This window comes from Chenopodium quinoa, unplaced genomic scaffold (genome assembly GCF_001683475.1).
Source record: "Chenopodium quinoa cultivar QQ74 unplaced genomic scaffold, ASM168347v1, whole genome shotgun sequence".
Taxonomy (NCBI): domain Eukaryota; kingdom Viridiplantae; phylum Streptophyta; class Magnoliopsida; order Caryophyllales; family Amaranthaceae; genus Chenopodium; species Chenopodium quinoa.
The window spans coordinates 80,914-106,034 of record NW_018743669.1 but is presented as its reverse complement, the minus strand read 5'-3'; the positions used below and the strand labels follow the sequence as shown (position 1 = coordinate 106,034).

The following is a 25,121-nucleotide window of genomic DNA, read 5'->3' as shown; positions in this document are numbered from 1 at the left end:
TGTCATTTTTGTAAATAAGTGAACAACTTTTATTAATATGCGGGTTCCATAAATGTTGACTTATTTACGAAAATGTCATGCTAACTGGGATTTTTTTATTGATTTATTTACGAAAATGTCATTAGATAAACAAATTTTGTTTATTATCAAGATGAACTTGTATTTTCTTTCTTTCAAAAAACTTAACATATGTATTGACACTCAACTTTATGTTAATTTTAATCTTAAACCCAATTATTTTTAATTTTGAAAAACTATAATATTACTCCGTTATTGTTTAGTTAAAAAAAAAAAGCTTTTCGTAGTAGATTTGGTATTTCTGCAGTTTAGAAGTGAGCTTGTACAGTTGTAGTTATGGTGAACATGTCATTCAGAGCTAGATTGGCACTTGTGCAGTTCTGCTAGATCGAGACATGAAGTCAGTTTGTACGGATAAAACAGAGTAGTACTACTCCGTACCAACAATAGTACAATGTAATCTGATTATTACTCTTAGTTTGTGAAAATCAGTTAATTCAGTCAAATGTTTCCAATTTTCAGATTAACCATATTTCTGACATCATACAACCGAACCCACTTCATAAACCGTTCATTTCAAACATCCTCAGATTCTTACATCAAATGCATCGAAAATTACACTCTAAATCGATCTTTAATGTCGGGTAAAGCGTTACATGCTCATTTGATCATCAATGGCTCAGCTAATTTAAGTCATATTGCTTCCAAGCTCATTGCACTGTATGTCGAATGTCGGGAATTGGGTATTGCACACCAAGTGTTCGATGAAATGCCTAAGAGTAATTATCGACGATGGATAGCCCTTATTGGGGCGTATGCTAAATGTGGGTTTTACAGGCAAGCATTGGTTTTTTTACGTGAGATGGTTGCAGAAGGTGTAAAGCCTAACAATTTTGTGCTTCCTAGTGCTCTTAAAGCTTGTGGACATCTGTTAGAAAGGCGGACCGGAGAGGAGATACACGGGTTCAGTTTGAGGAGTTCGTTTGATAGTGATGTTTTTGTTGGTAGTGCTCTTATAGATACGTACTTGAAATGTGGGTTTGTTGATAAAGCGAGGAAGGTTTTCGACAACATGATTGAGAAGGATATGGTTGCTCTGAATGCTATGGTTGCAGGGTATGTTCATGCAGGGTTAGTGAAAGAGGCATTGAGTTTTGTAGAGAATGTGCAAGTGATGAAATTGAGGCCTAATGTGGTCACATGGAATACTTTGATTGCAGGATTTTCGCAAGCAGGGGATAGTTTAATGGTAGATGAGCTTTTCCAAGTGATGCGCGATAACAAGATTGAGCCAGATGAAGTGTCATGGACTTCTATCATATCAGGATTAGTGAAGAATTTTAAAAATAATGAAGCCTTTGTCACATTCCGAAAAATGATGGATTCTGGATGTTTTCCGAATACAAATACTGTCAGCACTCTGTTATCTTCTTGTGCTAATGTAGCAAATGTGTCATGGGGGAAGGAGATTCATGGTTTTGCTTTGGGGGTTGGACTAGAGCAGGATATATATGTGCAAAGCGCGCTTATAGACATGTATGCTAAATGTGGATGTATATCTCAGGCATCAACTTTGTTTCGTAACATGACTAGAAGGAATACCCCTACATGGAACTCGATGATCTTTGGATATGCTAACCACGGTTATTGTAATGAAGCAATAGAACTTTTCAAGAGGATGCAAATTGAGGATGCAGGGAAGCTCAGTCACTTGACATTCACTGCAGTGCTAACAGCCTGTAGTCACGGTGGGATGATAGAGCTCGGAAGAACCTTATATGAATCAATGCAAGAGGATTATAACATTAAGCCGAGACTTGAGCATTATGCATGTATGGTAGATCTTCTTGGTAGAGCAGGAAAATTAACCGAGGCTTATGATTTAATCAACGCAATGCCTATTCAACCTGATTTGTTCGTATGGGGAGCATTATTAGGAGCCTGTAGACAGCATGATAACATAGAGCTAGCAGAAGTAGCAGCAAAACACCTGTCAGAACTCGAACCTAAGGGTTCTGGGACAAGTTTATTGTCAAATTTATACGCCGGAGCAGGAAGTTGGGGAAATGCCGCAAGACTAAAGAAGCTGATGAAGAAGAAGAGATCGAATAGTTTTCCCGGGTGCAGCTGGATAGAGGCTGCCTGATACACAACAGCTTCCCTAAGAAGGGGTGAACAAAGACATCCATATATTGTACCTAAATGGAAACAATTTCTGTTGTTTAGATTATGTATACATTAAACCTAAGTGTAATCTCACATCATCATTATCTAGAATGTCACCTTTGACAACCCAAAAGGTCACTTTATCCACTTAAAAAATAATTTAAGTTAGTAGGGTGATGACTCTGATGAGCAAGTACTTTATTTTTGTGCAAATTTGCTAACAAAAAAGCAGCACTTTTTTTTTTGTTTTGGAATTGTGTCATTTTTGGGTTTGTTTCATCTTTATTAATTAATCCTTTCTACTTTGGAGTTAGAACTCTTACATCATCTCAAAACCGCAATTTGCCATTAAATTTGTTATTGGGAAGTTTGGTCGTTCTTGCTTAATCAAATTATTTTATACCAAGTACTATAGTATTATTATTCAAGGAATCATGTCTAATTATTATGGATAAGATTTTTAATTACAGCAAGTTGCAAGAAGAAGATATGGTGGTCCCTTCCAGATCGATCTGTTGGGCTGTTGGCAAATGAGGATGGTGTTTTAGGTTCTTGACAAGGTCATGTTTTCATGAGTTATTAATGACCCCTAAACTTATTTTTTTTTTGCAAATGGCATGTCGTAAGAAAATAACCTCATTGACTTTGACACATGACACTTAACAACCCTTTAACCCTCGTTGTAAATCTGTAATTCGTTACTGATTTATATAAACTTACATGATCTTAAACTTTTAACACAAAAATTGGTAAGTTGGTAACACTAAAGACTTCTATTAATAACTCGAATATTATAATAACCAACAAAAATACATTGATCTTGATAGTTAAAATCTTTCACAGTGATTGCTCAAGAAAATTTGAAAGTACTTTATGACCTTTTTGACTTTTCACTCTTGCATTTTTTACAAGAGTTGGTAAACCTCTAATACATCATAATTTTTAATCCTGAAAACAGCATCCTCACAATATTTTCTAATATTGATACATAAACACATTTAAAACAAAGCTGATATTCGATATTCATCCTATATAGACTAACCATCTTAGCGTAGCCACACAATCAACTATCAACTATTGCACAAAAGCACTATATGTGCAAAGGGACCAGAGTACAAAGCTTTGCATCAATTAAATATTTAAATGTATATAACTTTATTGTTGTATAAAAATATTGCAATGACAGCTAAGGTAAGATATTATTGTCGTTATATTATCATAAAACAAATAGAAAGAGAAATTAACAACACATTAAACTGTATACCCTTTTCACCGGAATAAATTGAACTTAAATATGAAGTATCGCTTATTAAACCTAAATTTGAATTATCGAAATTTAGTTTTTACAAACTTGTTTTACCTGAAAACGCCCTCGGTTAATTTACACAAGTTGTGTTTTATTTATACGTACAAATTTTTGCAAGGGGTAGGAGAGTTTTAGCCACCAATACAGCTCATAAAGATTTAATCAATCAAACACTTGAAGCTCGGAAAAATGGACCACCAACCACTTGAGGGTTATCTACAAAGACCACATGCATTTTTGTAAAAAGCAAGACCTTGGAAAATCCTAAATTTCTGATTTAGAGTTAAAGCTTATAAGAATCCCATGTTCAAACCATAAAAGATAAGTGTCACCTTCGGCCTCCACCTTTAGATTTTCAGTGATTTTAGTCCAAGAAACATATATCACACTTCTTACTTCCCAGGTTCTACTCAATCTAAACTTCTAAAGCAAAATGCATCATATTCGCCCGATTGATACCTCTGGTGATATTTTGTTGCAAACGACCCTCTAACTCATGATCGTACCTCCTTTTCCTATTTCATACTACCCTGAATTGGTAAAGCATCACCCCTCCTGCCACCACCCACCCTCTAACATACCCATTTGAATCCAATCAACATCTTCGGAGAACATAAACTGGATGCATTGACTCTCAGCTATCTATCCTAAGAAAGAAGAGAAACTGCCAGATTAGTAAATGTGATATGAAAATATTGCATCTAACAACCCCAAATAACCCAAACATTCCCCCTATAAGCATATCATAGTTATAAATTAGGCAAGCCACCCCTTGACCCAAAAAACTCCCATAATCTTAAGGCAACCTAATCTTAACCCTGAGATTGGCCTTCAACTTCTGTACAGAACACAAAGACATATATGTATATAAGATGATGCTCATCTCCCCCCCCCCCCCCCACCACCCCCCTTGGCACCCCTACCTTACTTCTCAGAAAGGGGTAAAAGCAAAGAGGGAGGGAAAAAAAATGTCGGTAAAGGATTAGGGAGCAAATGAAAATGAGAGAGAAATACTCAATGCACTTGTATGCTGAACAGGCAAAAAGCTGCAAAGTTTTTAGCTAATCTGTTGTTCATCTTTCTTGTGTTGCTTCAGCTTGACAACTGAAAAAGAAGATACAAAGTTATATGCTTAACCAAATGTGATCTCAAAAATACATTAAAAACATATTCTTGAGACGGTGTTGCTTGGTTATCAAAGACAACAAAGCAGTTAGATTTGTTATTAGTTAATATGTAGTTCATCTTTCATGTGTTGCTTCAGCTTCACAACTGAAAAGTAAGATACAATGTTATGCTAAAATCAATTGTACATCAATCCCAAAAACATGTTAGATCATATCCTTGAGACTGTGATATATATATATATATATATATAACCTACATGAACCATGACAGAATCTTTCCTCTAGACATGGTGACAAGACTGACACCGGAAAGATATACACCAGACAGGAGTATTAACTTCTTCAGACTTGAACACGAGTCGTCCATACATTGGAGGCATTTGATCCCCTTGAATTTCTTTCATGTCAGTTATGTGAAGCACTTCTGTTTTCTGAAGTACCTTCCCAATGTTGGAATGTTCAGTCACTCAATCTATAAGATACAAAGCATAATCTAATCAAAAACTGTTTATTGTTTTGGGGCTGTGTCCCTCTCGTTAGCACAAGGAAAATAACCTATCCAATAGCAAAAATAAGATGGACAATCATGCTGCATGATATATACTTTCAGATCAACTCTCGCATTAACATACAACCCATAATGATTTCTAAAACACAAGACAATTCGAAACAAAACACTCAAGACCAAAGATACTAAGTTAATCCCCACTCTCGATTCAACCACATCAATTTCTTGATCAGTATAAAAGCCTCCATGTGCAACAAGTATAAACTTACTACATAAAGGAATACCTAACCAAGACAGATAGATAGATACCCACCTATTTCCAAAATTTTGTACAAGTGTGAGATTTCATCACTATTTCAGACTGACTTGCACTATCTTACTGACAATACATCTGAAAGATCAAGATAACAAACATACAACAGTTTAACAGCCGTGAAAAACTGACAATCAATCCAGCAAATACATGGGAGCAGCAAAATCAGAACTTTTAAAGCTAGACCCTTCTACTTTCTAAATTCAACACACTCTACTAAGATAATCAAGCTTAAAATTTCAAAGCCAGTTTCAATTCTACAGTCTACACAACAATCTAGCACAAAACCAACTACCCAAGAACCAGAACAGATCAAACAATAAAATTTCAGTCAATAATCTAACAAATCAAAAACAATCACACAAGATCAAAATCATCAAAAGCTCAAAATTAATGAAATCAGAAAAGATTATACCTTTGTGATAAAAATATAACAGAGAAGATCCAAGATCAGCTCCATCTTCAGTTATTACCAGGACCAACAGTAGGAGATTGATGATAAGAAACCATAGAACCATACTTATTCCCTGATTGCATCATCATCCCATTCCCACCATTACTAAACTGATTATAATTATTCTGATTATTACTATTATTATTATGATTATGATTATGATTCTGACTATAATTATAATTATTCTGATTCTTCTCAAACCCATTGTAATTCCCCATCCCTGTCATCCCCATTCCCATCATCGGCATCACCGGTACCGAATCCGAATTCCCATTTCCGTTCTCCGACGACGAATTCGACCCGCCGTCGAACGAATCACCTCGCATCCTCTTCAGATAAAGCCGATATTTCTGTAAATGACTCGCAACATTCTCCCTAGTCAGACCTTCTACATTCATCAACTGCATGATCGTCTTTGGTACCGCATTTTTAATCCCTAAATGTCCAACCACATCAACAAATCTCTTATGCAATTGCGGCGTCCACACCAATCTCGACCTCTTCACCGCCTTCTCCCGGCCGCCGCCGTTTCCGACGCCGCACATCGCCGCATCCGCGGCGACCTCCGCCGCCGCAGAATCAGCATCTTCCGGCGAATCAGTCCTCCGTTGCTTCTTCGTCCCTGACTCATCGTCGTTGTTTTCCTCGCAGAAATCCTTGTAATTGGCGCCGCAGAGGATGGAGAGAGTGTCCTCGGAAGCTTGGGTGACTTCGCCGGAGGTCCGGTAGGGTTCCGGCTTGATGTTGAACGCCGATAAAAGTTCGATTGGAATTAAGCCTTGAGTTAACGGCGCTATGTCGGCAAAGTTAGGTAAACCTAATTCCCACTCGTGAACTTTTTCGTCGTCTTCTTCTTCTTCGCCGGCGATGTACAGTCTGCCGTCGTAGTCGCCGTTAACTTCTCCCATGATTAAAAAAAAAAAATTGAAAAAAATTAAATAAAAATAAAAATAAAAATAGGAAAAAAGGATGATTGATTAATTTTTAATAATTTGTAGAGAGAGAAAGTAAAGGGGTGTTTGGATGAAAGAAGAAATAAACAAGTGAGAAAGGAAGGAGAAGAGGGGCAAAAAGTGCACGTAATAAATAAATATCTACGGTACTTAATAATCAGCTGCTTATGTGGACGGTTCTGCTAAGATATTTTTGATTCACTCTGCCCTTATAATCTTATATCCCTCCCAATAATCCACTCTTGGAAAATGAAAATATCTATTACGGTGTAGAATAAATATTTTTTTTAAAAGAAAAAAAAATCGAAATTATATTTCACCAGTTGATAAACAAAAAAAATAGTATAAAAAAAAGGCAAATTTTTTTTGATAATTTATTAGGCTCTTATTTTTCGAAGTTGCCAAAAAAAAAATCACGAAAAAATTATAGTAATTTATTAGGCTCTTATTTTTTTGTAATTTTTTGTGATTTTTTTCAAATTCATTTTATCCAAAATTATTTTTTTAAAATACGAAGTACAGAGTACGAAATAAATAGAATAAGTTTAACTAAGATGAAACTACATTTTTTGTACAGAGTATTCATTTTTCATGATTGCCATGGTTTTTTTAAACTTTCAAGTTATACAACACTAGGTTTTTATTTTTTGTGTTCTACTTAAACAATATATGCTCCATGTTTGTGAATTATAAAAACCATTATTTTATTTTTTTGGCGAAGAGTACAAAAACCATTATTACAAACCAGTTAAGTTATTTTGTAAGCTTGAGTAGTTTATTATGGTAGGTAACTATTGTAGCAAACTTTTTTTATACCCAATTGCCACAATAGGGTTATAGCTACAATTATTTAATACGAAATACAACGTAGTTGATATTCTTTTTACTCTTATACTTTGTATTTTTTTCCTCACATAGTCACACACTCATATTATTCTATTTTCGCTTTAGGTTAATATTTTCGAAATAAGCATTTAATTAAGCTTTGCTTAGATTTTTTTTTCATTATAAAGTACTCAATTTTATAAAATTATTAAAAACATATTTTTTGGGTTTTTTTTTTCAAAAAATGTTGGAAAAAAAAACTGAATAACCCTGGGTTGAAGCTGACATATGATTATCCATAATGACAAAAAGTAAGAATCACTTACCGGCTAGCGAATAAGGCAGCGACAGCGTGGAAATTGGGTGCACTTTTTAAGCTTTGCTTCAATTTAATAGAAAAGGGTATTTTAGGGAATTCAATGGTAAGTGGAGCAACACTGACCATAATGGCGTGACTTTTGCTAAATGACAGACCAATGAGGAGAGAGAGCTTTTGTGTACAGCTGTCATAGTGGAGAGTGAGATAATATTGACCGTTGGATAAGGAGAGAGAAACCTAAAAAATGAATCTAACCGTGATGGATGGTGCTTCGTAATTCAGCAAAGGAAGGCCGCAATTTTGATCTTAAAATAAAGAGTGACGTTTTTTGACTTTTTTCCATGAAAAAAAAGAAGATGTAAATAGTCGAGTTTTCGCACGTGTGAGCCAGCAACACAGAAGTGTCTGAGCCACCCAGATAGATAGGACCAGAGTGTTAAAAACCTGAAGTGTTTGAAGTAAAAATGTACAAACTCAAGGCCCAACAATTTAAGGAATCAAAATAAAAGGTCCATTTCCTTTACCAACCTTTTTTTTTAAAAAAAGAATAAGTAACACTGTTACAAGAAGCCCTATGACATTAATAGAAATGAATAAAAGCCCAAGCCTTTCTTCAAAATACATTTTGTCCAAAATAATTTAGACATAAAAATAAAAAAAAAAAATAAGAAAAATGAGGTACTCTTAATTTCCTAAATCATTATTGTTCAAAGAAAATGCTTTAATTGATGAGCCAAAAAAAACTATCAAATGAATCATGGCAACATCTACAGCATCATCCCTCTTTCCTTTCTCATCACCAATTCTTCATCATCATCATCATCATAATAATCACAAAAACAACATTGTTTCAACTTCCATCTTCAACTACAAATCTCAACCACTCATTTCATCTCTCACCTTATCCAAACATAAACACCTCCATTATTCCACTCAAAAACCCAGAAATTTAAAAGCATTATCAGCTGTTTCTTCTGAAGATGCTGCAGTAATTCCATCAGAAACAACCCAGGAAATAGTCTCTGCTACAACTTCTGGGGATGATGGTGTTTCCATTATTATTTCAATTCTTTTGTTCATTGCTTTTGTTGCCCTCTCAATCCTCACCATTGGGGTAAGTAACTTCTTCATTTCTTGTCTAATTTTTACTACTTTCTTCAATTCAAAACCCAAATTTTGATTTTGATTTTATGTTGAATGAATGATTTGGGAGCAGGTTATATATATTGCAGTGACAGAATTTCTGACAAAAAGAGAAAGAGAGAGGTTTGAGAAAGAAGAGGAAGCTAAAAGGAGTAAGAAAGTTGGGAAGAAGGGTAAAGTGAAAGCTCGAGCTGGTCCTAAAGGTTTTGGTCAGAAGAAAATTGATGATGATTTTGAAGACGATTAGCTATAAATTTTGTTTCATTTTTGTCTAATTGTATTACATCAGTTGATGATTGAATCAATAGAAATTAATCCCGTTATCGAGTTCTTGATATTTTGCAAATTGATGGTTGGTATGTTATGATTCTACTAGTCTACAAGACACACTGTTTTTGTTGGGTCACAGGTTTTCCAAGAAGTTGCTTGTGACATAGCTACTCGGGAAATGATGTTCAAATTTATTTTAGGTTGCTTATGAACAAGAAACAGCTGAAATTGCCCATCATGGACGACGTTCAATTGATTTTGTATAACTTCTTTTGTAATAAATTGCTGTATTTCTTACTTTATATGAAGGGAAATTTCCCTACTATCCTCTCAAACAAATGAGGATAACACTATATAAGTAGGTAGATGCTCTTTCAATTTCAAATTATATGGCAAATGCTGATGTAAAAATGAAAAATGATTACTGGATGCGAAAAAAATGGGGTTAGGGGAGTAAGGCGAGAAGCATTAGCTGAACAAGATTGTACTTTCTTTTTTTTTTTTTCTTCTGGGAAATAGAAAGAACATCGATACCATACAAGGAAAATTTCTGAGCTTCCTAGAACATCAACAGCTCTCGACATGGCCACATTTGTACAGTCACGATCACTAGAAAAAAACCTACCCTTCACCATTCAATGATTTTTTTTACACCCCTGTATGCTCACTTTTATCTCTGCAGGAGCAAAAGCATATATCACATCTGCAGTGCAGCTTGCTCGATTCTATGTATAGCCTTAAAACTACAAAATGTACAATTTCCCAAGTACAAAAGCAACAACCTTTATTCCTGGGCTCCCTAACCAAGCCTTCGAAGGAGTGGCGGAGCAATGACTAAATCTTAAGCGAAAGAAAAAAGATAACTGAAAAAAGATGAAGCACAGTAGCTTCAGTCAGCTGTACAAACACTGGTTCACTATCCCACCTACACTGGCTGTGGAGACTGCCCGGCAATTCTCCTTTCTGCATAGGAAAGAAAAGCAATTTGCAACATTAGCACAGAAAATCAGATACATTAAGTAAAAAAAAAAGGCAAACATCAACCTGCGTAAATTTTGACATCTAAGCAAGTCAAAGCACTTAACAAATCTAATCGATCACAACTCTAAAGAGTTAAAACATGACAGAAAATAAAATGACAACATCAGTAGACTAATTGCACTATCCAAAGTTCTCAACCCCATAAAACTATAAAAGTACAACAAATTCAGCAGACATGAGAAAGATCATAGAGTGTACCTCCTGCAGCAACAAGTTTTTCTACACGTGCAACAATATGCTTCCCATATGTGTATTTCTTCAATGCATTCAAATGAACCTTAATTCGTGATAGAATATGCTCCCTCTTCTGATCACTGCAGGTTTCCAACACCTTCTGAACAACATAATTAGCGAATTGGTCTTTCATCATTGCCTGCACAAAATAAGAAAGAGGGTGATCAATAAACTTTTAGGCATGATTGCAGTGAAAGTTATATCATGTAAAAACAAAAAATGAATTCATTAAAAAAAATACTGGGGATCAAACAGCATACGACAGTTTTGACATATGAAGTACATAAAATAATTTCTTCAGCTTTTCAGCTGAAACTATTTTTAATACGCATCAATGAAGGAAGTAATCAACTATGTGAGTAAGGCAATATACTACCTAATTGCATATTTTCCATATAGATAAAAATTTGAAGTCAACAAGCAGGTGCAAACATGAGCATTGGAGCTCAACCCCACTTGAGCATATTTTAACAAGGCTAAGTTCCAACCCCTTGTGACTTCAGATTTTAGAGAGCCCACAGTAGATAAGTACTCAACAGAAGTTACAGGACAATAAATACCCTGATCACTAAACACTTGATGCAGATAGGACACATGCAATCTTAGCAGAGGGAAAAAAAAATCCACCAATCAGTTAATAAAGTTTCACTACAAATATATATTTTTCTTTCATATAAGAAAAAAGATGGAAGGAAAATCCTAGAAATCATAAAGTTAGTGCTCAAAGAATTTGAAAGAAGGCATTAAGCAAAACATGGAAACTAGATCCAAGCTGATTTCAAGCATCTCATTTACCTGGAGAGGCTCATTTTCGTCAGTAGTTCCAAGCATCTCATTTACCAGAATCTCTCGTTCTTCAGCATTGCCAAAACTCAGACATTTTTCGACAACATTGGAAGCAAACTTTTGCTGGCTCATCTGCACAATGTTACCGGCTAACTCCTTGATTATAGCTGTCCTTTCATGTGGCTTCCCATGCTCCAGCACATGCTGCTCAACAGAAGTGTGAAACATTCATAAAAGGTGACTATGCATCACAAGTCATCAGATATTAAAATCTACTAGCATCAAAGTATTAAAATGAAAAAAAATAAGCAAACATGATAAGAAACATAACTAGGAAGACACCAAGCAGACAATACATCACCACCTTATCCCTTTTTTCTCCTCCACCATCCCTCCCCATTCCACATCCTCTGCACTAGTGATATAAAAACACTTCTATTGAAAATCTATAGTGAATCTACTTTCTATATAGATTGAACTGAATAATTTGGGAATGACTTTTTCTGCTTGGTGACAGGTTATACACATGAATATATAATGAAGGAAAAGTTGACATCAAGTTCATATGAGGAAATGTGAATGTTTGTAGCAGCCCAGGGAACCTAAAAAAGTCACTATACATCCTGTGATCCCCAGAAAGAAATTAAAGCCTTAATTTAAATACTCATGTACAAGTGCTTAAGATTAAAGCCTTTTGTTTCCAAATGTCTATACTTCTATTGATTTGACCGACGGTAGATGGATTAAAAATTGTAATTCGTCAGAAGATTGCCATAAAAGCAGGCATTCCCAACTTTTCAGACTTGTATAAAAAGCTGTGATAGTACTAATGTGATTCAAAAATATTTCTTCTATTATTAACTTGACTTATTAATTAAAGATCCAATAATAGCCAAACACTCAAATACAGTGTAATTTCAAACCCAACACAAATTCCAGATAAAGATAACAAACCTGAACCACATAATTTCCATACTGATCTTGAGCCAACATGCTAACTGAACCCAGAATCTCATCCATAACTTTGCTCTGAGTGTGTGGGTCTTTGCAGTGCTCCAGAACTCTCTATAAGCACAAAATACACCAATTAAACAACGTGCTTCTTTTTACCAAGTAACATAAATGCAATAACTTTGGCAACTTGAGCATTGAGCTAGTAACCTGAATCACACGGCACCCATAAGGATGAGTTGAAAGAGTAACAACTTGATCAAAGAACGATTCAACTATAAACTGAATATGGTCTTCAGGGACACATTCAATGCATTTCTGGATTACATGGTTCCCATTTTGATCACGCACACATCGCATAATATGACCATCAAGTTCTTGAACCATTTTAATCTTCTGATCCAGATCAACTACTTCAATGGCCTGCCAACCAAAATAAGTAAAACACGTCTTAAGAAAATCACCAAATCTAATATGTCTTCAATAGACTATATGAAATCAAACAAATAGATCACAGTAAAGGCAACAGTCAATATAATTTTACTTTTACAAGGAAATATATTAAAATTGAATGATAAGTAAATAATAAGCTTCCAGATCAAAATGCAGCAATTAACAAGAAAGCAGCCTATAAACAATGTTTCATATTCTTGGGAAACTAATATTGTTGTAAAATAAAACATCTCCATCCCATTTGTAAATTCAGAGCTTTTCAGTTAGCCAGCCTGTTTGTATTCAAATATATAACACTTGATAAAGAGATTGGTAACTGCATTGGTGGCTTAATTTGAAAAGCCAATGAACACCATAAACAAGGCAGCAAACACATATATTAAGAGCAAAACAATTACAATAGAAAAGTAATCATTACCCAAGTAATACATAAACAAAATGAAGAAACAAGAAGGAACAATAACACAAATATGAATTCTTTATCATAACACTCAAACCAATTGACGTGAAAGAAATATAGCACAAGCTTGGTAGCAGCACTTTAGGTTTTAAAACAATCATTACAAATAATATAACAAAAAGTAGGTGTGAAATAATACTTAAGAACTTCAATACATCTTCAAAACAGTAAGCCTGCAGAAAATATACTCCCAATTTGAAAAACAAGGCACCTCAATACAAAACAAAAGCAATTAAGATGACATGCGAATAAAAATACCTTCTGGATAACACGACAGCCATACATTTGCAAGCTAAGGTTCAACACATGACCATCAAGCTTGATGGCAAGTTCTCTTCTTTGAGTATCCATTCCATGCTCAAAGAACTGCAAATACAAACAGATGTTGTACAGTAAACAAAGAGTAGAGTGGATAAAGATATTAGTAATAAATCAATTCTATCATAGACAAATACAGCTGTGCAAATCAGTACCTAACTGGGAATTGTTACTTTTGAGATACTACATAAGTGGGAAAGATAAATAAATAAATAAAAAAAGATTTTACCTTCTGAATCACATAATTCCCAAACACATCAGTCATTAAAGAAAGTGCTTGAGGAATAATTTCTTCAAACACCATATTTTTCTCTTCCGTAGAAGCAGTTTCAAGTTTTTGCTGGATGAAACGACTTCCATACTGATCGGCACTGTTTGCACAACACAATAGTTAGAAATCTAACTGGCAAGTTGCACACAAAGGATAGCATAACATACACTTAGATATACCTGAATTCTACAACATGACCATCAATTTCTGAAAGCTCAAAACACTTTGTCTTATTGCTCTTAAACTCCTCCAACAGTGAGGATCCAAAGGCACCATCCACGTGCCAAGCTCCCATGGCACCACCCCCTATGTTTCTCATCGTAGAAGGATATCGCATGTTAAAATCATTGTGCCTGATAGGACTACCGGGGCCAGCAGGCGAGTTCGGAATAACTGGACTTGTCAATGGACTTCCAGGGTAACCCATGCCAACCCCATATGCATGATTCCCATAATAACCATGATTAGAACCACCAGTTTTGTTCCCCAAAGGAGCCCCATATTGTGACTTCTGAGGCGATATCACAGAACCCATATATGCCTTTTGAAGTAACTCCATATAATACTTATCGGGAGACTGTTCATTCAAAGCAGCAACATGTGCAGCATACTCAGCAGATCTTAGATACTGGAGATACATAGCATCTGCAAGAGAAGCCTGCAGAGCATTTCCTGACATTTGATTCCCTAAACGACCAGAGTCTGGAGATGCTGGCATATTCTGTCCAGGCAAACCACCAGCCATAACTCTTGAATCCATCCCATGAACACCCATTGCCGAAGCTGCAGCAACATTTTCCAGTAATGGAGGCAGATTGTAGTTCCCAATTTGGCCTCCCATGACAGGTGAATTCAAGGAAAACCCACCCAAGCCATAATTTGCAAATGATGACCCGGCGCCATCCATTTGAGTATAATGAGGGGACAAACCTCCTCCATTTAGAGAGGATGGAGATGATCCCTTAGAGTATGGAACACCAGTATTAAAACCAGGTTTTGGACGCTCAACCTGGGGACTCCTCAGATCAGAGCCACCCATGTTACCTCTAGCAGCAGAGTGAGTAGCAGTAGGCATATGCAGATGACCAGGTTCAGACTTCTTCATATATGAATGTTGCTTAACATGCTCATGACCACCAGGCATACTAAACATGTAGTTATGGTTATCAGGACTGTCTTGTTCAATCTGTGATGGCAAGTGATTTCCATTATCAAGATTACCATTTGTCTTAAGATTCATGCCAGACAAAGCAGCTACCAGATCAGAAGAGTCGCTCATTCCTGATGACATGCCATTGAAAGCATTTGGACCAGCAGTACTCTTTTTCGATGCTCCTGCCCGACCCTCGCCAATTGGGGTTGGGCAAGGACTTGGAGCCCGAGCTATGTGTTGAGGATCAGGTGTAGTGCTTCTAGACAAGGGTGTGCCCAATGCAGCAGCATAGGAATATGAAGCAGGTGAAGCAAGACTCTGGGAAACAGAAGATCCCTGAATATTCGAACCTTCACGGCGCAAAAGAGCCAGCTCAGCTTCAGCTGACCCTAATGTATCAACATTTTCATCAAAAGCATTGCGGCTTGCGGGGCGAGAGGGATGTCTTGATGGAGGATTAGAACGTCCCAAATCATTCTGTAGGAATTAAATAAGATAATAAACAGTATATGAGAAGGTGAACATAAAGAAAGAAAGATATGGGAAATTTTACTAGCTAAGATTGATAGCTTAACTAGCAAGTTCATGGGCATTGGATAATCATGGAGCATTGAGTTGGCTCCAAAAGCAGGCAGACAACTTAAACATTTATACGCCCAGCACTTTGAACAATTAACTCTTCCAACACAAATTAAAAGCAGTAAAGAACAGATATTCAACTCCTTATGATAGCAAGATTAAGCAAACATGGTCAAGTGCAGCACAATCTCCAGTACAACTTTGTCCATTTACAAACAAGGTAAGAAATAATCAGCTTCCGCTAAACACACCCTAAAAGTCTGGAATGGTTCAGAAGAATTGCCAGTCACCGCAATTATCAATCAAAAAAGTTAACAAGACCAAATCCTGGTGCTAAACAAATTAACATGCCTCAAAGTATACGTTATAATCACACAAACATGACAAGTATTATTCCAATAATGAAATATGAAAGGTCGCCAACAAGCAATACCAATACTTGGAGAGAACAACACAGGCCAAAACAATAGGTTAGTGCCACAGAAGTATTACTGCACCAAACTATTACCTGAAATATTTCTGCCAGACTCTTCTGTTTAGCTCCAAGTCCAATACCAGGCAGCCCAGGGAGTCCATCCTTACCCCAATCAGCTGACCCCTGGACTTTTTCCGGCTCAGTCTCCCTTTCCTCTTTCTTCGAACCAAACCCAGGCGGCATCAGAAAGGGTGACCTACCAGGCCCATTCTCAGTCTTATTCACTTTCCTCTTATCCCCAATTCCACCCAACACCGAGTTTCCACCTTGCGCCCTTTGAGCATACCTCCAATCCTCCTTGGACAAAAGGGGCGGGGGCAACCTAGGATTTAAGTTGACATTCGAATAATAATACGACAGATAAGCAGGATCAGACCTAAGCTCCTCCTCAGACATAACCCCATTGCCATTCTTACTTAAAGATAATTCAGAAAAGGCATCAGTATTCCCGAAAAGCCCTCCTACCGCACTCAATGAGCCCTCTACAGTGGGAGGGGCTGAACCACTCCGGTAAATATTGAGCTCGCGCTCGCGATCATCGGCTGGGTCTTGCTGCCGCCTCTGTTCGCGGAGCAACATCCCTATCTCCTTCTCTAATTCATCCCCAAATGATCCATCATTGTTCCCACCAATCATCGGTCTCCTTCCCAATTCAGATAACATTATCACACCCAAATTAAACAACACAATATCAAAAGTTGACAAATTACACCAAACCCACAAACCCTAGAAACCCTAATTGCATACAAAGCTGAAAACTTTTCAAAAACCCTAAACACCCTAATTTTATATAGAGTATTTACAACTACACCCAGTTTTCTTTTTCAAAACCCTAATTCCCTAAAACCCCAAATTCATCAAAATCCAATTATTATTATGATTATTAATGATCAAACATCAATCTTTTTCTTTACCCAATTAATAATTTCACAAAACAAAATATGGGATAAAAGAAAAGATTATCTGGGTCTGATTGATCGGACGATGATCAAGCAACAGCATACGCCATGTTTGAATACTTCAATCACACAGAATAAAACCCCTCCAGAAAAACTGCTAAATGAGTAAAAAAAATTGAAGAGAGAGAAAATTTAGAGAGAGAAAATAATCGGAGAAGGGGTTTTCAACGACCAAGATCAATTCCGGCGGCTATTTAACAAAAGGGTTTCCTTTGCTTGTTTTCCCCCCTCTTCTTCTTATTACAAGAAACCCTGTTTAGGGTTTTTGTACGATGAAAGAGGACTTTTTGTTTGGGTGAGAGAAAATTAAAGGAGAGAGAAAATGTGTTTTTCATCAAAATACTGAATAAATACTGCTGCTCACCTGACCCTTTTTCTTTTAGTAATCCTTTTTAACAAACATTATTATTGTTGTTTGCTAATTGCTTCTAATACCTATCACCTTCATAATTACTTGACCTATAAAAGTATCTAGGTTGAGGTTCCGCTCTCATAAGACAATTCTTTGATTTTCATTATACTCGTAATATTTAAGATATACGCTATTATACATGCTGTGATATATAAAGTATATTGGTTGTTATCTTTTATGTTGTTTTTTATTTGATTAAGTATATTAGGTATGAACATATTAGGTCAAAATAAGAGTTGGAAATTGTTAAATATTATAAAAAGGGAATTTCAAAAAAAAATTAAGTACTTCATTTCCAAAAAATAAGGTGATTGACCAAGTGATAACGGACTGATGGAAGTGGCAAAATGCAGATAAGTGGGGTTTATTTATTTAATTTAATTTTTACTTTTTTATTATATTATTTTTTATTTAATAATTTAATTTTTAATAATTTGGCCACCTCATACATCCAAAATTAAAAGGCTTTTTAGAGAAATGCCACGTCATCGCATTAGATTCGGTGGGTTTTCATGGAAGCATGGAAACTATTGAAAAGCCCTTTATTTAGTTAGACAGTTAAAAAAAATAAAAAAGTTAGGAAATGTGAAGTTTCAGATTTACCCTTGTTGGGTAATCAATCAATGTGTTTATAAAACTTAAAAGTACTTAATTTGAGGGTTACCAAATATTTACTTAGATTTTGGGTTTTTGACCATTTTGTATTTGTTGTTGAAAATCTCAACCTTTTTAGGAGTGTTTGGTAATTGTTGTTAACTAGTTTAGGTGATTTCCAGTAAGATAGTTATCCAATAGTTGCTATATTTAGTCATTTTTTGTTATATTTAGTATCTAAGAATATCAAATATGGTATTGTGCCTCTAATATACTTTCCTCAAATATAACTGGAGTAGTATATGCCAATAATACCAGCTTAGTCTAGCCAGTATAATAGGGAGATTTTGTCTCCTTTATTCCCGTTAAAAAGATATAGCATATGAGTACTTTTTTTTTTTTTTTTTTTTGTATTGCATAACTAGCTTTTAAATTTGAGAATTGCACAGGCTAAAAAATAACATTAATTTTACATATGAGTTATGTTATTCTATGATTTTTTTTATTTTTTATTTTATATATAGGTCTATAATATTGTGCTCATCCTGGTTGTATTATGTTATACACAAGTATAATTTAAGAAGCTCGAAATCAAGATATTACACATTATGAAAAATTATATAAATTTACATATGAAGTACAAAGTATAATTTAAGAAACTGGAAATCAAGATAAGATCCAAGTATTGTCATCCTAGTATTGTTGAGGCTACGACTCTTTTTTTTTTTTTTTAGAGACATAGAGTCATAAAGCTACCGAGCTACTAAGCTACTGCTAACTTCATGTTTCGGAGATTGATAATGAAAAGTGATTGTCTTGGTTAGTAAACACATGAGACGGGAAAATTAGTTCCCATCTTATCTTTAGATGATATTTACCACATTTGTAATTTTATAAAACAAATCAGTCTCTTCAAGCTTTGCTCGTATAATGAGAAGGGAGAAAAAGTTCTCCATAAGTCAGCTCATTGCTTGCATGCCATGGGGAACAAGTAGTAGAAATGTTTATCGGATTTTACTAGTTGTGGTACCTAATTCAGAACATTATCTTCATATGAATGGAAATTAAGGGTGCTTGGGATTTTCTTAAAATAAATAAATAAATAAATAAATAAAATAAAATAAAATAAAATTCAAGATGAATTACTAACAAAATTGTACAAGATTATGTTTTTTCAAATGATTATATTTCATTTACATTTAAATTAAACTCTCAATATTCCAAAAGTGGACAAATAAAACTATAGTAGAAGTATGACTACTATGCAAATATATATGTGCTGGTGATTACTTTAAATTAAAGAACGGACTATTTACTGAAATGAAGTGAATAAAGCTGAAATGAATATTTTACGAGAGAAGGAAATTAGGATATGAACTGAACTGAACTGAACTGATTGGAACTTAACTGAACTGAACTAAAGGGAAGTGAAATTAAGCTAAAGTGAATAGACCCTTAATTGGTTGATCTTTATTCATTGTTGGTGATTACTTTAGCCATTCCAACTAAAATTAAGCCATGCTCGGATTTTTCAAAATACATTGTTGGATTATTTTTAAGCATAATATGACAATACCTTTTGTATGTTGATTTGCTTAGTTTTATTTTATTTTATTATTTTATTTTTATTTTTTTTTATTCCGTCAAATTGAACATAGGATTATGTATGTTAAATTTTTTTCCTCATAATAAAAAATGTATGTTAAAATTTAAATTTTCTATCTTATCTTTTACCATGATAAAATTAACGTTTAGTCATTGATTGCTTTTAAATTTCAATCTTGATAACTAACTTGAAAATATTTATTTTCTAATGAAAAAAAATATATTTTTTACGGGAATTTTTTTAATGTGGTATTAAAATGTGTAATCTAAGAATATTCATGGGGATTATTTTAGTATAATATATAGATAAATAGATATGCAAATATGAAATATGTATGTGCTCGAACACTATTTATCTTAGCCTCAAACCCCCTAGTATTAAAACCTAATAAAGGGTTAAAATCAAACAGTTAGTGCTTAATATAAGAAATTACCCTATAAAATACAACTACAAGTATGTACTAACGTAGTATTTAAATTTCAAACATAACCTTCCAGATGAGTTAGGCTTGTAAATCGTTATTTTAGAATTTAAAATCGATCAATTTCACTCTTAAAAACCAAACTTAGGGCCTGTTCTCATTGGCTGAACTGAGCTGAATTGAACTGAACTGAATTGAGCTGAGTTGAACTAAACTTTTTATAAGAGAAGGAAATTAGGAGCTGAACTGAACTGAGCTGAGCTGAACTAAAATGAGTGAAACTGAAATGAAGTGAATTTCAACATAAGAGAACAGACCCTTAGTTTCTAATAACAAAATTCAAAATCTGAATACAACTTTATACTGCGTAATTCATTCTTTCATTCTAAGAATTTTGTTAAAACACTTACACGTGAGTTTGGTAGTCCTCACTCTTCATAGTAGGAAACCAACATCAAACTCTAACCAAAAGCATCCATGTGAATTTGTGAAAGCAGTATGACACCTTTGTAGTTTGTACGAAATCTCACCTAAAATTGACAGAAATATTAGAGATAAACCACAACAATTAATGCCTTTAATCACACGATCTGTATTACAAGTAGAATCCAATCCAAGGGTCAAAATTATCAGTACAAAATACCTGCCAGACTTCCAGATGTCTATTTCTGGAACTTTCTAACTAAAAATATGAATATTTTTTTCTTAAAAAAAAAAAAAATAATTAACTCCAAAATTTGGGTTGTTGTTGGGATCTTGTAACTTCATCACTCTCTTCATATTGCTAGCTTTAATACGCTTGAAAAATTGCAACTTTATCGTCCAATCTTACCACTGTAAGTAAATTTCCCAGTTTGATTATTCATGTTATTGTTTAAAGTTTGCAACTTTAATGGTGGTTTTTTGAATTTACCGGCAAACTGTTTGAAATTTGGTATTTCTTTATCTCTTTTTTGCCCATCCTCAAATTTGTAAAATTGGGGTAATTTTTTTGGGTATTCCTCTGTTTATATATACCTGCATTTGAAATTGTTCAATTAATGTTTGATTATATGATGATGGGTTATAATGGTGCAATTAGTTTGCATCATATGACAAAAGTAGCTGATTAATGCTGCATTATCGATGATTACATTAAAGAATCAACATTACTCATGCAATGAAATCAAAAGTATATTTGATTAGGTTAAGCTTGTCACATGCTTACTTTGTATGTTTAGAGATGGTCCAATCTTCCCAATTATGCAAAATTCAAGTTCTATATAAATCTATAGCAAAAGTTATTAGCTTTGTGGTTTACAGTATAAGTACATTGTGAATGCCTAATTATGATGTTATTCTAGAAGGAAGGGAAGTTATTTTTGTGTGTTTTGTAACTGACAAAAAGGCTATGAATTTGAGGACAATGAGGTTTTATATAAGTGAACTCAATTTGTGTGTGGTTTAGTAGTTGGCTCACATTGTTTCTCACTGATCTATGTGTTGCTGCTGGATACTATTTCATATGCAAGTTCTGAACATGAAAGCTTATTAAGCAATTTGTCATTCTCGGCGCTTTGCAGGCATTGCTAAGTGCTAGGCATATAGGCTGTTTGCTACTCTTGCAAATATGAGTTTTGTTTTCCGTGGTAGTCGAGGAGATATTGAAAATGGATTATCAGGATTAGTTCCGGAAAGGCGCTCAGTAGTATGTTCTCTGTTCATGATTGATTTTCTTTATTTTATGTGGTTGACTTTACTTGTTGAGAGTTACATTGGGTGTTATGATGGACTACTTTTTAATTTTTTTAAACCCAACTTGTATTTTCTCGTGAAACAGAGAATTCACCCAGTTCGGCCTGTAAATACAAATTCGTTGGCTTTTCTTGTCACTGGTAAGTGGTAAGGTTTATGCTATGTCATTTGACTGAAGTGAGATTTCTTGTTTATAATATTCATATGATTAATACCTAACTTTCACTTTGTTTGTTGTTTTGTAGTTCTTTTGTTGTTCACAATTCTAAATACCCATCAGATGTCACCTAATTTTCTGGTAAATTGTTCCAAATCTACGTCTTGTTGTCTATTACTTTAACCGATGTGAGTACTTGTGTTTGCTACCACTTAATTGAGTTCTGTAATCTGACTATATGCAGCTTTGGCTGGTTCTTGGTGTGTTTCTGATTGCAACAAGCTTAAGGATGTATGCAACTTGTCAACAATTGCAAGTTCAAGCTCAAGTTCATGCTGCAGCCGCTAGTGGCTTATTTGGGGATACTGAGTTCCGTTTGCAGATGCCACCGTCCATAGCTTTAGCAAGCAGAGGGCGACTACAAGGACTGAGGCTTCAGCTTGCCCTTCTGGATCGTGAATTTGATGACCTAGGTATAATATACACTACAAATTCATACATTACAAATTTCTATACCATCATATCTTAGAAACAAACTTGAATTTTTTAGCTGGTTTGTCAATATGTGCATTATTAGGCTTTAAGTTCTCCAAAATTATGTTGTAGATTATGAAGCATTAAGAGCACTGGATGCTGACAATGTCTCAAACATTCCTTCAATGAGTGAAGAAGAAATAAACGCCTTACCAGTCCACAAATACAATGGCACAGGACCAGAGTGGTATGGTACACCTTATTATCAATGAGTGCGGGTAGTTTGGTTGAATTGTAATTAATTTGTAGTGGCTCAGTTATGAAGTTGGCCTGCGTGTTTCATTTCTAGTTGAATTAGTTTGATTTTGTTATACTAATTACATGTTAGTAGCTTGTACTTCGAAATCTTCAGTATGTTGCCAGAATACCACTCTTGTCTACTCATAGACCATAGTACATAGTAGTTTATACTTAGATTTTCCGTTTTTATTTGGTAACTCAATATGCTATATTCAGTGATAATCTTGCGATTATTTTCTGCATTTGGAAGAGTTAAATGTTTCTTATAATATGAAATAAGTAATATTTTGTGTAATGATTGGAAATTTAGTTATACATAATACCAATGTACTTGGCTCATTGTATTTCCATCTCATATAATTTCTTGAAATTCTTCTTAGTGAGGTTTCACAATCACAAGAGGCTTCATCTTCGTCAACAACCCTTGAGGTATTTCATTCTTTACCTTGTTTGGTGTACTACTATACTTGTGGCCTTGTGGGAAAATTGATGCCTTATGTTATCACATCTTTCTTGGTTCTTCTGTAGTTACACTATGTAATCTTGATAAACACTCCTTTTTTTTTTTTCTTCTTCTTCTTTCTGTGGGCATCTGTGCATGCCAACATTAATAATGCATGGAGTGCTTTATATAACAAAAAATCCCCTGCTTCCAACTAGCAGTTTTTAACAACTTAAAGATATACAAATATATATATTAAGACAAATTTGTTAACATATTACATTACAATATAGAGTAGTAATAATACTGTGCGTGGCATGGGGTGTATCATACAAGATCTATTCTCTTAAACTATAGACTATAGAGGAGTAAATAAGTTATCTATTAGCTTTTGTGTTATTGAGATATCGAGTGGCTCTGAGGATCTTGTCACTTATGTTTTGCATTCTTCCTTTCTTCTTTGCTTAGAGGTATGTGCATGCTATGAATATGATGCCAATGCTGAGTAAATATAAAGTAGTACCAATTTAATGCATTTAATGGTTTGGAAATTCTAAACATTGGAGTTATGCTTATAGTGTAAGTGTGTAACCTTAATTCTTTACTTATCTACATGTAGCTTCCCCCTTGGCACTAACCTTAGGAGGTGCTTTTCCTGAGTTTTGTGGAATTTTGCTTCATTTCCATTAGATGCTTGTCTTTATGCACTTGCTGTCTCAAAAGACTCTCTAGGCTATCTGTTCTCACAGTCTAATATTTCAGGTTTTGTATATGAGCAACTTAAATAATGTATCAGTAATGAAGGCTTAATTTCCAAACGAAATAGAGATGGAAACAAAAGTAGGGAGAAATAAGGATTAATGGACTATTGGGAAAGATGAGGATGTAGAAAAGAAAAGGGTAAAAATAAGCATGAATGAGCTATGTTCACAAGGCAAACTCCAAAATGAATTCCTATGAAAACAGGTCATAAGGGCAACAAGGCTTTTTAAAATAGGAACTAACCCCCCACCCCCCTCTTTATATGGTGTTTGAAATAAACTCATTTGGCAAATAGGCCATTTCTTCCCTTATTCTTTCCTGAACACATCCAGTTATAGGAAATGGCTCAATTGCTTTCTCAAACACAATTTTATTCTGAACTGTGATATATTGCTGAGTAAACTTGCTATGGTGTTGCTATAGTATAGTACTCCGTAATAATTAATGATTTATCTTTTGTCTGTCTCTTATTTAATGATATATCTTGTGTCTGTTTCTTGAACAGCTAAAGCAAGATGCAAGTAGCACAAAGGGTACAAAAGAAGATCTTACTTGTACTATATGCTTGGAGCAAGTGAAGAGAGGAGAACTCCTGCGTACCTTACCATGTTTACATCAGGTGTGTGATTCATCTAACTGATTTATGCACTACACCCTTAATTTAGAAACTTCTAAAAGCATATTTGACCATAAATTATGCTCTACATCTTTCTATACACCACTTTAAACAATTTCTTGTTATTTGTTGCCGATTGCTGCTATATGAATAAGAGTTGAATGCCTCCATGTTCCATTTTTTGCAGTTCCATGCCAATTGCATTGATCCATGGTTGAGGCAACAAGGCACATGCCCCGTATGCAAACTAAGAATAGGATCTGAAATGCAAGGTGTCTTGGATAGTACTAATGATGTTTCTGCCATGGTTTAAGTTTCTATATACTCCAGTGTAATATATTAGCATGAGATTACCTGTACATGACTTACCTTTCTCTCTAGCCTAGTCCCGTGTATAGCAACTGGTGTGTTACATGGTAGAACTTGCACCTAGTGCTCGACTTGTTTCAGTTCTTCATAATACCGTGTGAATTGTAATTTCTGCAAAGACATGTAAGCATCTAGCTTGTTAGCATCATTAT

At 34.7% G+C, this 25,121-nt stretch overlaps 5 protein-coding genes across 8 annotated transcripts; 3 read left to right on the top strand and 2 right to left on the bottom strand.

The window, feature by feature from the left end:
- Positions 1 to 255: 255 nt before the first annotated feature.
- Positions 256 to 4,374, top strand: LOC110683340 (pentatricopeptide repeat-containing protein At5g59600-like). Its single transcript, XM_021859689.1, has one exon. The coding sequence runs from the start codon at positions 524 to 526 to the stop codon at positions 2,162 to 2,164; it is 1,641 nt and encodes a 546-aa protein (XP_021715381.1). The 5' UTR covers positions 256 to 523; the 3' UTR covers positions 2,165 to 4,374.
- A 40-nt stretch (positions 4,375 to 4,414) lies between these two features.
- Positions 4,415 to 7,044, bottom strand: LOC110683338 (transcription factor PCL1-like). Of its 3 annotated transcripts, none has more exons than XM_021859687.1 (2): positions 5,854 to 7,044; positions 4,415 to 4,594 (listed from the first exon to the last, which is right to left on the bottom strand). In XM_021859687.1, the coding sequence occupies exon 1, from the start codon at positions 6,798 to 6,800 to the stop codon at positions 5,901 to 5,903; it is 900 nt and encodes a 299-aa protein (XP_021715379.1). In that variant the 5' UTR covers positions 6,801 to 7,044; the 3' UTR covers positions 4,415 to 4,594; positions 5,854 to 5,900. The 3 variants fall into 3 exon arrangements, with proteins under 3 accessions (XP_021715379.1, XP_021715378.1, XP_021715380.1); XM_021859686.1 differs by lacking the exon at positions 4,415 to 4,594 and adding an exon at positions 4,661 to 5,089 and having other exon boundaries at positions 5,854 to 6,991; XM_021859688.1 differs by lacking the exon at positions 4,415 to 4,594 and adding an exon at positions 5,096 to 5,516.
- A 1,472-nt stretch (positions 7,045 to 8,516) lies between these two features.
- On the top strand, positions 8,517 to 9,654 carry LOC110683337. The gene is made up of 2 exons (XM_021859685.1): positions 8,517 to 9,103; positions 9,206 to 9,654. Exons 1-2 carry the CDS (start codon positions 8,747 to 8,749, stop codon positions 9,377 to 9,379), a joined length of 531 nt encoding a protein of 176 aa, XP_021715377.1. The 5' UTR covers positions 8,517 to 8,746; the 3' UTR covers positions 9,380 to 9,654.
- Positions 9,655 to 9,870: 216 nt separating this feature from the next.
- LOC110683336 (pumilio homolog 1-like) lies at positions 9,871 to 17,426 on the bottom strand. The gene is made up of 9 exons (XM_021859684.1): positions 16,157 to 17,426; positions 14,096 to 15,546; positions 13,875 to 14,016; positions 13,586 to 13,693; positions 12,625 to 12,837; positions 12,418 to 12,528; positions 11,473 to 11,667; positions 10,642 to 10,816; positions 9,871 to 10,365 (listed from the first exon to the last, which is right to left on the bottom strand). Exons 1-9 carry the CDS (start codon positions 16,784 to 16,786, stop codon positions 10,328 to 10,330), a joined length of 3,063 nt encoding a protein of 1,020 aa, XP_021715376.1. The 5' UTR covers positions 16,787 to 17,426; the 3' UTR covers positions 9,871 to 10,327.
- Positions 17,427 to 20,569: 3,143 nt separating this feature from the next.
- Positions 20,570 to 25,114, top strand: LOC110683335 (E3 ubiquitin-protein ligase SDIR1-like). 2 transcript variants are annotated; one of them, XM_021859682.1, is made up of 9 exons: positions 20,570 to 20,951; positions 21,678 to 21,802; positions 21,935 to 21,989; positions 22,095 to 22,147; positions 22,251 to 22,479; positions 22,613 to 22,727; positions 23,161 to 23,209; positions 24,490 to 24,603; positions 24,788 to 25,114. In XM_021859682.1, exons 2-9 carry the CDS (start codon positions 21,725 to 21,727, stop codon positions 24,911 to 24,913), a joined length of 819 nt encoding a protein of 272 aa, XP_021715374.1. In that variant the 5' UTR covers positions 20,570 to 20,951; positions 21,678 to 21,724; the 3' UTR covers positions 24,914 to 25,114. The 2 variants fall into 2 exon arrangements, with proteins under 2 accessions (XP_021715374.1, XP_021715375.1); XM_021859683.1 differs by lacking the exon at positions 20,570 to 20,951 and adding an exon at positions 20,962 to 21,049.
- The last annotated feature ends 7 nt before the right edge of the window (positions 25,115 to 25,121 follow it).

What these genes read in the sequence shown, in the direction of transcription:
- LOC110683340 (XM_021859689.1), top strand. Translation starts at nt 524, where the DNA reads ATGTTTCCAATTTTCAGATTAACCATATTTCTGACATCATACAACCGA.
- LOC110683338 (XM_021859687.1), bottom strand. Translation starts at nt 6,800, where the DNA reads ATGGGAGAAGTTAACGGCGACTACGACGGCAGACTGTACATCGCCGGC.
- LOC110683337 (XM_021859685.1), top strand. Translation starts at nt 8,747, where the DNA reads ATGGCAACATCTACAGCATCATCCCTCTTTCCTTTCTCATCACCAATT. An exon ending in TCTCAATCCTCACCATTGGG is followed by an intron (nt 9,104 to 9,205) that starts GTAAGTAACTTC and finishes ATTTGGGAGCAG; the next exon opens with GTTATATATATTGCAGTGAC.
- LOC110683336 (XM_021859684.1), bottom strand. Translation starts at nt 16,786, where the DNA reads ATGTTATCTGAATTGGGAAGGAGACCGATGATTGGTGGGAACAATGAT. An exon ending in GGTCATGTTGTAGAATTCAG is followed by an intron (nt 14,017 to 14,095) that starts GTATATCTAAGT and finishes TTGTGCAAACAG; the next exon opens with TGCCGATCAGTATGGAAGTC. An exon ending in ATGGGTGCCGTGTGATTCAG is followed by an intron (nt 12,529 to 12,624) that starts GTTACTAGCTCA and finishes TTGTGCTTATAG; the next exon opens with AGAGTTCTGGAGCACTGCAA.
- LOC110683335 (XM_021859682.1), top strand. Translation starts at nt 21,725, where the DNA reads ATGAGTTTTGTTTTCCGTGGTAGTCGAGGAGATATTGAAAATGGATTA. An exon ending in TCGTGAATTTGATGACCTAG is followed by an intron (nt 22,480 to 22,612) that starts GTATAATATACA and finishes ATTATGTTGTAG; the next exon opens with ATTATGAAGCATTAAGAGCA. An exon ending in CTTCGTCAACAACCCTTGAG is followed by an intron (nt 23,210 to 24,489) that starts GTATTTCATTCT and finishes TTTCTTGAACAG; the next exon opens with CTAAAGCAAGATGCAAGTAG.